Source organism: Pongo abelii, chromosome 19 (assembly GCF_028885655.2).
Source record: "Pongo abelii isolate AG06213 chromosome 19, NHGRI_mPonAbe1-v2.0_pri, whole genome shotgun sequence".
NCBI lineage: Eukaryota > Metazoa > Chordata > Mammalia > Primates > Hominidae > Pongo > Pongo abelii.
In genome coordinates, this window is record NC_072004.2 from 74,054,518 (window position 1) to 74,066,918 (window position 12,401).

Below are 12,401 nucleotides of genomic sequence, written 5' to 3' on the forward strand. Positions count from 1 at the left end.
AGTTCGAAGAAGATAAAGTTTCCTGTGAGCTGGTCCTGAATTGTACTTGGCTTTGTGTTGTCCATGCCAGTACTAAGCAGGACTTGGCCAGGCTGGTCCTCCATGAATGATTGTCAAATGGAAAACAGAATTAGGAACCAAAGTAGTGGTGTAGACAAAAGGCGCTGGAACCTCAGAGGACAGAGGGATCATGGGAGATTGGAACATCTCTGGAAGGTTGAGGGAAGAGGTGACAAGTAATGTGAATCCTAAAGAAAGAGGATTAGTTATTGGGGGTGCTAAGTGTGGATGGCAAACTAAGGAAGCAGGGATCTGCATGACCATTTGGAGTCGGTAGGAAGCTTGGTGGAGTGGGAGGTGGGAGTCAAGCAGGGAAGGCCTCCCATGTCAGATCGGGAAACTGCACTTGATCCTGGGCAAGGGGGAGCTACGGAAGGCTCTTGAGCAGGGGAGTGATACAATGAGAACAGCATTTTTGGAAGCCAGCATGGAGGGGAGGCTGCTAAAAGGATACAAGGCTGAGGTTATTACCATGCCCTGGGTGAAGAAACGCGGTCTGGGTTTGGAAAGGAAGGGAAAAACATGACTTTTCAAAGGAAGACATAATTGCCACAAGGGCCACCAGAGAGCAGTCAAAGGTGTGTCCAAGGTTGGAGCTCTAGTGACCAAGAGAAGAGTGTCAACTTTGACAGAAATGACATCATGTGTGGTTGAAAAAATGAGACCACATCCTTTCGGTCATGATTCATTGTCTTTATTAACAATGTCTCTGGACTCTGGAAGAACAGACTGTTAATTCATAAAGCAATATTAACACTGTCATTCTCTACAAGAAAAACTTTTGCATAAATAACTTAAGTGAGAAAATAAATATGTAACTTAACTCTTTAAAAACCACTACTTTCATTCTTGTGGACAAGTCCCATGTGGAAGAATTGCAAAAAAACGACCAGTCCTGCAGGCTTTCATACGGCATGTGCTTCTGTTTAAAACTTTTTTTTTTTTTTAACAATTAAAAACTACACAGAAAGTAAGAGGTTGTCTGGAAATGATTTTCAAAAAGATTTTTGGGTGGCAGCTATTATGCTCTGCAGTTTCTCAGCATATGTACAGCACTTGTAGTTTTTCCCCCAATAATATTCTTTTAGTGTAAGATATGCCATCACATGTAAGAGCAGTAAGAAGCTGTTTTCTAGGCAGAAACGTGTCTGTGAGTGGTGGGCAGAAGGCGGTGTCTCAAAAGGGATGTGCTGGTCTGTGAGTTTGTGATGGCTGCTCCCTCGGGCCTGCAAGGCCAGTGTCCTGGAACCTTTCACTTCTCTTCGGAAGGTGACTTTAAAATATGGCTATGGGTCGGGGGAGGGATGCTGCTCTTTGGGAAGTTGGGGCGGATGTGATTTCTATCCCTCCCACCACCCTCGGACCCCCTCCTTTTCTACCCCAATGGATGATGTTATTTCTTTGAGATGGAGGGGTGGAGGTAGCCAAACATCTGGGGAAGCCAGGCTGGGAAGCAGCATAGCTTCTTCCAGGAGTTTGTCAGCCATAAATATGTCAGCCATAAATAGACTCTTTACTTTTTTTTTTTTTTTCCTGTTTGTTTTTCATCTTTGGCTGTCAGATGAGAGCATCACAACTGAATTCTGGAAGTCACCTTGGCACTGAGTCAATGCAACCGCATTCATTCTCTCTCTTTCTCTCTCTCTCTCATCTCTGCCCATTCAAAAGGCACTGGAGTCCTTGGAATCATATGCCAGTAATCTCCTCGAGATCCTATTCCCACCTCCACCCTCATTTTACAAAGTGGAAATTGAGGTCCCGAAAGAGAATTGCGTAGTTCAAGGTTACACAGCAAGTTAGTGGCAGAGCCAGGACTAGAAACCACATCTACAGTTGCCCCCAGTCTTGTGCTCTGGGCACGCCGCAGGCTTTCTGATGGGCAGCGAGGTGCAAGGGGGACTCTTATCCAACTTTCTTAACCAGTCCCTGGACTTTTCACACTCCCACACCGCTCCCTTAAAACCCCAGGGCGGTGAAAATGCTTCCATTTCTGCCTCCTCTGAAGTGGGACCAGCAAAGGTAGGCGGCCCCAGAGGCGGGGCTGCGTGGCTCAGTGTCTGTGACTCTCAATTCCCTCCCCTGCCCCGCGGGACCCCTCAGCTGGCGGGCTGAGGGGGGGCCTTGCCGGCGCCCGGGATTCCTCAGGGCCTGGAAGGTCTCAGCCCCCTGCCCTGGGTTGCAGGCATTTACAATGAAATATAAACAATCAAACCACGCGCAGAGGACAGAAACGTGGGGCGCGGGGTCAGGGCCGGGGCGCCCGCCGGTGGGGAGGGGCGCGGGCGGGCTCTAGTAGGCGTTCTCCAGCTCGGCCTGGTTGGCTTTGGCGCTCCGGGCGCGGGGCCGCGGCTTCCGGCCCTTCTGCGGCCGAGCGGCCTCGGTCCCGAAGTCTTTGAGCTCCGACTGGTTGTGGAAGCGGGTGAGGCGCTTGCACTTGCACGAGGCCACCAGGCGCACCTTGCGAGCGCGCGGCGCCGCACCACCGGGACACAGCAGCTGCACGCGCTGCGCGCGGTAGCGGTCGGGGATGCAGCGGAAGTCGGGCCCACTCGGTCGCCACCACTTGCCGCGGCCGATGGCGTTGGGCAGCAGGCGCGCCGGGCCGCACTGGCCGGAGCACACCAGCTCGGTGACGGGCTTGGCGCTGCGGCACGGCCCATCGGTCACGTAGCGGGTGAAGTGCAGCTCGCGGCAGCTGTACTCGGATACGTCTGTGGAAGAGGCGCGCGTGAGGGTGGCCGCCCGCCTGGCCACCCCTGCCCTGGCCCGGCCCGTCTCTCTCCACCCCAGCCCTGCTTTTGCCAAGCCTGTCTCCAGAGGCTTTTGCCCCTGAACATCTATTGCAGGAAGGTCCTAGATGCTCTAGAGCTGGTGGAAAGCTCTCCTGCGCACCCTGTCCCCTCGGAGCCAAATGACTGCTGAGGTTCAAACACCAGGGCTCCATCGCTCACTGCAGGTGTCATCTTGGGCAAGTTCCTTAACCTCTCTCTTCTTCCAGTCTGCAAAATGGGCCGCCCCAAGCATTGCGAGTTAATCCATTACACACGCAATGCAGAGAATACCATTTGGCACATATAGCTGAAAGCGTCGGCTGTTATGTATTATTATTATCATTTCTCTCCTGGGGTCCTCTTATGATTTAAGCCACACTTGTGCCGCAGGGTCCCTGGCCTGGGCAGGGTAAGTACTCAGCACACCTTCTGCCTGGCTCTGGCTTCTCCCAAATTCCTTTTCCAGCCACTTGGGAGGGGTGGACAGGAGATGGAGAAAGGAGTAGAGGTTAATTGAAGGTAATAAATCAGGGCAGCTGCTGTGGAGGCGAGGGACCGAAGGGGAGCTGATCAGGACAGGAATTCATTAGACTTGAAAGGAATCAAAGGCAGTGTGTCCAACCCCCTCATTATCAATGAGAATACTGAGGCCCAGCCAGAGAAAAGAACTTGCCCAAAAGGCCGGGCTGCATCTCCGGACTCCACTTCCCTGGGGTCCCAGCACCTTTTGGCTCCGGCAAGAGTGGAGGCTCTGCGTTCAAGCATCCATGGGAGGCTGGGCTGGCGGTTGGAGCTGAGGGCTGCTTTTTACTATAGTTACTTTCCTACCATAGGGGCCCTGAGCTCTGACCCCAAACCTACAGGTTCAGCTGCCACAAACATTGACCTGGCTCTCTGCTGGGCACATTTCTTGTTCTGTGTTATCTGAATGGGCGCCTCATGGTGATACTCCCTGGGCAGGCAGAGATTGGGCTCCGAGGCCTGGCCTGATCCCCTGCACACACCTTGACCATGTCTCCTATGGTGCACTTAGATGGGTGGGGGCTTTTTAAATAGCTGGTCGTCGTGTGAGTACCAGTCCGCCCCCAAAGGTTTCATGGGGATAGTTCCAATGTGACACGAAAGAATGAAAAATAGTCTTAAGACCAAACCAGAGAGGGGACAGAGAAGGCCACCACCCCACCCCCACTCTGGAGAGCAAGCACAGCAGGGGAGATGTGGCCACTGCCATCATCTGGGGCTGCTTTCTGGTTTGTGGGCTGGTTTGCATCCTCACCTCTGCAGGGCTGGGGTGTGTGTGTGGTCGGGGGCCATTTGCCCAGGGAAGGGGGCATTTTGGGGCTTTTCTAGAATAGTGCCCCTAGGCCAGGCACTTCCTCTGCAGATGTGACTTTGTTTTGAGCATGTGGCTTCCTCGGGGGCTGTGGCCTCTCGTGGGAGTCCAGCAAGGTGGACATTTTGTGTTTGGGTTCCTTACAGCCCTTCAGGCAGTCACTGGAGCCCAGCTGACCTTGCCTAGAAGGGGAGCTGTGGGAGGAGGCGCCCTTGTCCTCCATTTCAAAGACACAGGGTCCTGGCTGGCCTCCCATGTGGTTGCCCTTTTTAGCACCCCATAGCCCCAACAGTTGTGAGGCAGGGAGGGCTGGGGTCCAGGAGCCTGGGCAGTGGACTTCTCTGCCACCTGGATAATGGCCAGAGGACAGGGAAGCCCTTAGTCTGAAGTGTCATTCCAGACCCCCCCCCCATGGCCTCGTGATTCCTGCTAACCGTAGAGCCAGATGCACACTGTCACCTGGGCTTCTCTGTGCAGGCCTGACCAGGAACCCAGGGCTCCTCTTCCTTCTCCCTCCCCTGGAATGAGACAAGGCTGGGACTGGGGTGGCTGCTGAGGACAGATGTCCCTACTCCTGCACAGAGGATGCTGCCCCCACTCCAGGGCCTGGACTCAGCTGCACCCATGTCAGGGGCTAAAACTGTGCCAAAAACTCCCATTCCTTCAAGTGCCAGCTCCCTGGGCAGGCCGTGGGCAATGCACACTGCAGGGGTGCCTCTCTGGCCTTCCTCTCCCAGTTTTGTGGAGATCTGTCCCCCACACCCCCCCCACACCAGGGCTATCTTGCAGTTGGATCAAACCAGGTTCACACCTCAGCTCTTCTCACTACCAAGTTACTGAGTGCCTGGAGCCTGTTTCTTCCTCTTCGAGCTGGGGGTTCACTTCCTGGGGATTCCATGATGTGGGTCTGTGTGGTGGGGACAGCCACCGCCAGCATAGAGTGTCCGGTGCCCTGCAGGTGCTGTTATGTGGATGGGAGGCTCCCTTACCTTGTTCCCTCCCCAATGGTACCAGCAGCTGGGCGTGGCTCCTATATTCCCAGGAGGAGTTTCTTTGAAACCTTTTCTTTTCTGAACCCCTGAGCCTGTTCTGATGCCCTGATGCCATACCCTCACCACCCCAGCCTCCTCCCTGCCCTGGGCTCTAACCACCGTCTGTTGCCTCATGCCCCTGCACCTGAATTTGAAGGCTGCACCAGCGAGCCATCCTTCCCCCACCTCCAGGCAAGACTGTTCCTCGACCAGTGCTGGCAGAGGCCAGCAATCTTCACTGGGTCTACCCCAGTCTTCCAAGCCTCCCAAAGAGAAGTTTCTAAAACCTCCCCAGGACCTTTTACTAAGAATTCTCTCCTCCACCTCATACCTTTGGTCTCAAAGGGGTGGTGGGGAGGCCGCCCTCCGTTCTCCGCCCGGTTCATGGTCTTGTTGTTCTCCAGCTCCGGTGGAGGCTCGGGGTACTCTCCGAGCTCGGGGATGATTTCCGTGGCATCGTTCTTGAAGGCCTGCCACCCCTGGCCCTCCACTACACGGAAGGCTGCATGTACCAGCAGGCAGACGAGACACAGGGCCAGTGGGAGCTGCATGGTGCCAGCCAGAGGAGGGCACGCCACCTTCCAGTAGCACAGGCTCTGGTCTCCAGCTGAGACACGGTCGCCTTTTTAAAGCCCCCCTCTGCTTCATGCCAGCCAATGAGGACAGGCTGGGGCAGGGCTGGTCCCATGTTTCCCTCAGCCCAGGGGGGAGGGAAAGGGGTGTGCTCAGAGCAAACCCTCCCCAAAGACTTCTCCTCTAGCTCAGCAAACTTCCAAATTGCTGCTGGCACTCCCAGGTGACCCAGAGAGAGGGGGCGTGTGAGGCAGGGCCCAAGCCTGCTCTCCGGCACCTCCCACGTGCTGGCGGCTGTGGTTTTCAGATATCAAAATGAGCTCCGGCTTTTAATTGTCTGTCTCCCTGGGCCCTCGGGCATTCTCAAAACAAACTGTGGACCCGCTCAACAAAGAAAATGTGCAGTTCTGAGTGCTTCACGGGGCTGGCCCGGCCTATTCCATTTCTCAGGCCAAGTTCATTTGTCCCCCCACCAACAAATGGCCCAAGGGGTGTCTGTTTGACCCCCATAGACCCAGCCAGAGGCAAAAAGATGCTTTTAAAGAAATCCCATTGGCCCCAACTCCACAAGTCTCAGCATTCATTGTCCTAACCAAGAAAGCCTCTCTTGGTATTCTCTGGAAGGCAAGAGAGAGAACTAGAGGGTCAGAGCAAGGGTGCCCACTTGGGAGAGGGGGCAGGATTCTGGTTACAAATCGAGGATGCACTGGTCACTCAGGCTCCTGTGATGGACAGCACAGAGGAAATCCCAGCTCATGCTCTTCAGGGATCCTGTGCACTGTAACAGGCACTTCTGAGCCAGGGCACTCACTGTGGCTCGCAGGGTGATGTGCTGAAGACAGTCATTTCCTCAACCAGGCTGTGTGTGCGAGAAGACAACACCAAATTCCTTTCCTTAGCAAAAGCCACAGCCAGCGTTTTTAGTGCTGACATTTTATTTTCTTGTCTTCCAGCTGGTTACATTTTTCAAAAACCGTTTTGAGTCGTGTATGGAAAGCTTCATTGGTGCACACCACAAGATGTGTTCCATGAAGCCATCCCAGGACCAACTGGTCACAAAGAAGCTAAGAGAAATTGCTGCCTTGGCCCTGCATATAATGAGCCATGCAGGGCCAGGGGCGGGGGTCGGGGCGGTGGGCAGGCAGAGGCATGGGGGAGAAGGGTTCACACCTGAGGTGCAAGAAGAGAAAGGAAGGCCAGAGGAATCTTTCATTGAAGACAGATTGTTTGAGGACAAGCAGCTCCTGTGAAGAGGCTGCCCAGATCCTCCTGGTATTTTAACTGGGCGATGAATCAGTATGCCCCACCTGCAGAGCCTCTGCAAGCCCTTTGCCACCTGCCTCAACTTGCAAGTCACTGTGTCCATCTGCAGCCGACTGTCCTCCTTTCCATCATCCATCATCCGACACATGAATGCAGCTGCTCTGACAGTTTTACAAGCCAGACAGAAGCCCCCTCAGGAAGGGCCCTCTCTGATACCTGCTTCCTAAGTCAGTTTCCTTCAGGGCAGATGAAAACAGCTGTGGTCATTGTTGGGGGTGATCTATCTCTCCCAGCAGAGCCGGTAGTGTTGTGAGAAGCTGGCCCTCTGCGCCCCTTCCCCTTGTCTATGACCCTCCAGCCTCCTTTTCCCTTGCTCTGGAATGTGGACTGTTAACCCTCTCGTGGCCAGACGACTGCCTTTCGCAATGGACTTGGAAGAGAGCAGTTCTGATGCCTGGGTTCCTTGAGCAGGTAGGATGGATGCTTACAGCCCCACCTGCTGTTGGGAGCGGCTGGACCATCTGCATTAAACAGAGGCAGTGGGATTCATCGCTGGAACGCGTCTGCCACCTGCTGGACACAAAAGGAGGGGTGACTGCAGGATGGCAAGGCTCAGGACCGGACGTGATTTCCTTTCCTTTCCTTTCCTTATTTGGAAGTGAAGTAATATTAAACGGAAGAAGAAGAATCCAGTGGACTTGAACCTCTAAATGATCACCACCCCTCTGAATGGCTCAGCGAGAACCTGCTGTGACATCTTCTGCCGTTTCATTTAATGTTAAGTCATTGACAGCTCTTTATTTTTACTCAGTCCACAAACTTGTCTTTGTTCACAGTATTCCCTGGAATTAAACCCCCAGGGTTTTAGCTGATTCCTACTGTGAGTAGTTTAGGTTATTTCCAATTTTTTTTCCTATTTTCGGCAAGGCTGCTATGAACATCCTTGTACGGCTGAAATTTTTTTTTTTTTTTTTTTTTTGGCAGATTCTCTCTGTGGCCCAGGCTGGAGTGCAGTGGCACAATCTTGGCTCACTGCAACCTCCACCTCCTGGGTTCAAGCAATTCTCCTGCCTCAGCCTCCTGAGTAGCTGGGATTACAGGAATGCACCACCACGCCAGGCTAATTTTGTATTTTTAGTAGAGACGGGGGTTTCTCCATGTTAGTCAGGCTGGTCTCGAACTTCTGACCTCAGGTGATCTGCCCAACTCGGCCTCCCAAGGTGCTGGGATAAGAAGTGTGAGCCATAACGCCTGGCCTCGGAGTAATTTTTTAAATTAAAATTTTAAAATGTGGATATAATTATAAATTTAAATATACTTAAGAAATACAAGCCTGGGCAACATGGTGAGACCTAGTCTCTACAAAAAATTTAAAAATTAGCTGGGCATGGGGTCGCACACCTGTGGTCGTAGCTACTCAGGAGGCTGAGGTGGGAGGATCACTTGAGGTTGAGGTCGAGGCTGCAGTGAGCCATACTTGTGCCACTGCACTCCAGCCTGGATGACAGAGTGAGACCCTGTCTCAAAAAAGAAAAAAAAAAAGAAAATACAGACTCTGTGTATCCTTTATCCAGTTGCCCACAACAATAACATCTTGCGAAACTATAGGACAATATCACAACTAGGATATTCATATTGACACAATTTACCAATCTTACTCACATCTCCTGTGGTTTAACCTGTACTGTGTGTGTGTGCACATGCATTCACGTGTGTGTATACTTAGTTCTATGCAATCTTGTCACTAGTAAATTTGGGGATCCACCACGGTCAAGATAAAGCACAGCTCTGTGACCACAAGTCTTTCTCCTGTTGCCCACCTCCTTCCCTCCTTTTCCCTCCCTCCCACAACTAACCCCTGGCAACTACTCATCTAATCTCCATTTCTGTCATTTTTTTTTTTTTTCACTTCAAAATTGTTACATAAATGCGGCCGGGTGCAGTGGCTCACTCATGTAATCCCAGCACTTTGGGAAGCCGAGGCAGGCAGATCACTTGAGGTCAGGTTCGAGACCAGCCTGGCCAGCATGGTAAAACCCTGTCTCTACTAAAAATACAAAAATTAGCTGGGCATGGTGGCACACATCTATAATCCCAGCTACTTGGGAAGCTAAGGCAAGAGAATCGCTTGGACTCAGGAGGTGGAGGTTGCAGTGAGTTGAGTTGAGATCACGCCACTGTGTTCCAGCCTGGGTGACAGAGTGAGACTGTCTCAAAAAAAAAAAAAAAAAAAAAGTTATGTAAATGGAATCAATTAGTATGTAGCCTTTGGGGATCTTTTTTTCACTCAGCATTATTTCCATTATCTAAGTTGTACATATCAGTAACATGTTCCTTTTTCTTTTTTTTTTTTTGGCTGAGTAGTATTCCACAAAGTTAAAAAAAAAAAACTTTAGAGTTATTTCTAGAAGTGAATGCTGTGTCTGAGGGAGTGTGAAGAGTTTGGTGGGTCTGATGAGGGTATTGCAGGGCTGTTTTCCAGAAAATCCAGCCCAGTCCCCGCCCTTACCCGCAAAATAGAGGCTCCCATAGGCGGCACTTTGATGAGGCTACCGTAACTAAGTACCACAAACTGGGTAGCATAAACAACAGAAGTCGTTTCACAGAGCTGGAGGTTAGGAGTGCAAGTTGAAGACGTTGGCAGAGTTGGTTCCTTTGAGGAAAGTGAGGAAGGCCTTTTACCTGCCTTCTGCTGGCTGCTGACAAGCTTTGGCATTCACTGGCTTGCAGAAGTGTCACCCCCAATCCCTGCCTTCATCTTCACATGGTGTTCTCTCTGTGTTCGAATTTTCCCTTTTTTCTAAGGATGTCAGGCATATTAGATTAGGCCCAGCCTAATGACCTCATCTTAACGAATTCCATCTGTAATAGCCCTATTTCCAAATAAGGTCACATTCTCAGGTACTGCGACTTAGGACTTCAGTATATGCATTTGGGAGAAATGTAGTTCAACCCATAAACAAGACTGTCAACACTGGGTTTGGGCTGTTGATTTTTTTTTTTTTTTTTTTTTTTTTTTGAGACAGAGTCTCGCTCTGTCGCCCAGGCAGGAGTGCAGTGGTATGATCTCGGCTCATATAACCTCCACCTCCTGGGTTCAAGCAATTCTCCTGCCTCAGCCTCCCAAGTAGCTGGGACTACAGACTCCCGCCACCACACCCAGCTAATTTTTGCATTTTTTTTTTTTTTTTTTTTTTAGAGATGGGGTTTTGCCATGTCAGCCAGGCTGGTTTTGAACTCCTGACCTCAGGTGTTCCCACAATCCCACAAAGTGCTGGGATTGCAGGTGGGAGCCACCGCACACAGCCGATTTTTTTAAACATTGAATTTAATAGTTGAACCTTAATTTCTAGAAAAGCTGCTCTTCCACGTGATTTTTTACTAGCTTTTGTTTCTATCGAGTTGCTTCTTCCAATGTTCACTTGCCAAACATTTAATAAAGCAAGGGGGACATGTACTCCCTCTCCAGGAGCTCGCATACCATGGAAGAAATAATTTCTGCATCCAAACAACTCCACTACCAGATGGAAGGTGATCAATGCCACTGAAAAAAAGGTTCAGATGCTTTTTTCTAAAAAAAAACTTTATTTTTTTCTGGAGCACTTTTAGGTTCACAGCAAAACTGAGTGGATGATACAGAGATTTCTCACTTACGTCCTGTGCCCACACATGTATAGCTGCCCCCGTTATCAACATCCCGCCACCAGAGTGGTGCATTTGCTATGATTGATGAGCCTGTATGACACATCATTACCACCTGAAGTCCATGCTTTACATCACAGCACTAGTGTTGTACACCCTGTGGCTTTGGACAAATGTGTAATGACATACATCTACCATTATAGTATCATACAGATGGGCAGTATTTTCACTGTCCAAAAAAACTATGTGCTCTGCCTATTCATCCCTCCCCGACTTTCCCCAACCCCTGGCAGCCACTGATCTTTTTACTGTACCTTTATTTTTGCCTTTTCCAGGATGTCATATAGAGTTGGAATATAGCCATACATAGTCTTTTCAGATTGGCTGCTTTCACTTAGTAATATTCATTTGGGGTTCCTCCATGTCTTTTCATGGCATGAACAGCTTATTTTTTTTTTAGCACTGAGTAATACTCCATCGTCTTGATGTATCACGGTTTATCTAGTCACCTACTGTCATCTACTGAAGGACATCTTGGTTGCTTTCAAGTTCTGGCAATTATTAATAAAGGTGGTATAAACATTTTGTACAAGTTCTTTGTTTTGTTTTGTTTTAAGACGGAGTCTCACTCTGTCTCCCAGGCTGGAGTGCAGTGCCGTGATCTCAGCTCACTGCAACCTCCGCCTCCTGGGTTCAAGTGATTCTCCTGCCTCAGCCTCCCGAGTAGGCGGGATTACAGGTGAGCACCACCACACCTGGCTAATTTTTGTATTTTTAGTAGAGAAGGGGTTTCCCCATGTTGGCCAGGATGGTCTCGAACTCCTAACCTCAAGTGATCTGCCCACCTCAGCCTCCCAAAGCGCTGGGATTACAGGCATGAGCCACCACGCCCAGCTGTGTGCAGGTTTTTATATGAACGTTAAGTTTTCAAATCATTTGAATAAATACCAAGGAGCATGACTGCTGGATTGTGCAATAAAAGTATGTGTAGTTTTGCAAGAAACTAAACTGCAAACTGTCCTCCAAAGTGGCTGTACCATTTTGCATTCCCCACTGAAACAAAGAGTTCCTGTTGTTCCACAGCCTCACCAGATGCATTTTCAAAAGGACAATTTTCTTATGGGCCTTCAAAGGAGAGAACAATCTCTTTCCCATGGGGAGGATCTGGGATCCTTATGGTAAGATGTGGCATTTGGACCAGACTTTGAATGACAGGCCAAATTTGGAAAGTATATTATGCTCCTTTGACTCCTTGGGATCATAGAATCTTTGATCTGGAAGGAATCTCAAAGGTCATCTGGTTTCATTCTCTTACTTGGTTCTGGAGGAGACCCCTATCTCTACTGAATGGAAACTGAGGATTCTCCTTATTGACTGCATTTTAAAACAGATTTTGCTCCCACTGGTAGGTGGTAAAAAGGAAATATCTGGATTGGGAGGGCAAACTTCTGCTTTTAGGCAGTAGCCTGCATTGACGGACGTCCAAATCACCTTGTCTTTATTTACACATCCATACACAATGAAATGCTATGCAGCTGTTAAGATGAAGGGGGTAGAACAATAAAAACAATAACCATAATATAAGCTAAGCAAAACAAACAAACAACAAAGCAGAGATATCTCTGTATATACATACGTATGCACATATGTGTGCTTATATATGCTTGACATTTTCCTTTAAGGATATGCTTATGGGGAGAGAGATGGAAGGAGCAAGTGACTCACTTT

The 12,401-nt window shown here is 50.0% G+C and overlaps 1 protein-coding gene across 1 annotated transcript; it reads right to left on the reverse strand.

The window, feature by feature from the left end:
- Positions 1–985: 985 nt before the first annotated feature.
- On the reverse strand, positions 986–5,796 carry SOST (sclerostin). Its single transcript, XM_002827467.4, has 2 exons — positions 5,527–5,796; positions 986–2,771 (listed from the first exon to the last, which is right to left on the reverse strand). Exons 1-2 carry the CDS (start codon positions 5,744–5,746, stop codon positions 2,350–2,352), a joined length of 642 nt encoding a protein of 213 aa, XP_002827513.1. The 5' UTR covers positions 5,747–5,796; the 3' UTR covers positions 986–2,349.
- Positions 5,797–12,401: the final 6,605 nt, after the last annotated feature.

Bases quoted from the DNA above. Each gene is read 5' to 3' on its own strand.
- SOST (XM_002827467.4), bottom strand. From the start codon at position 5,746: ATGCAGCTCCCACTGGCCCTGTGTCTCGTCTGCCTGCTGGTACATGCA. The intron at 2,772-5,526 runs GTATGAGGTGGA...CCTCTTCCACAG, and splicing joins CCACCCCTTTGAGACCAAAG to ACGTATCCGAGTACAGCTGC.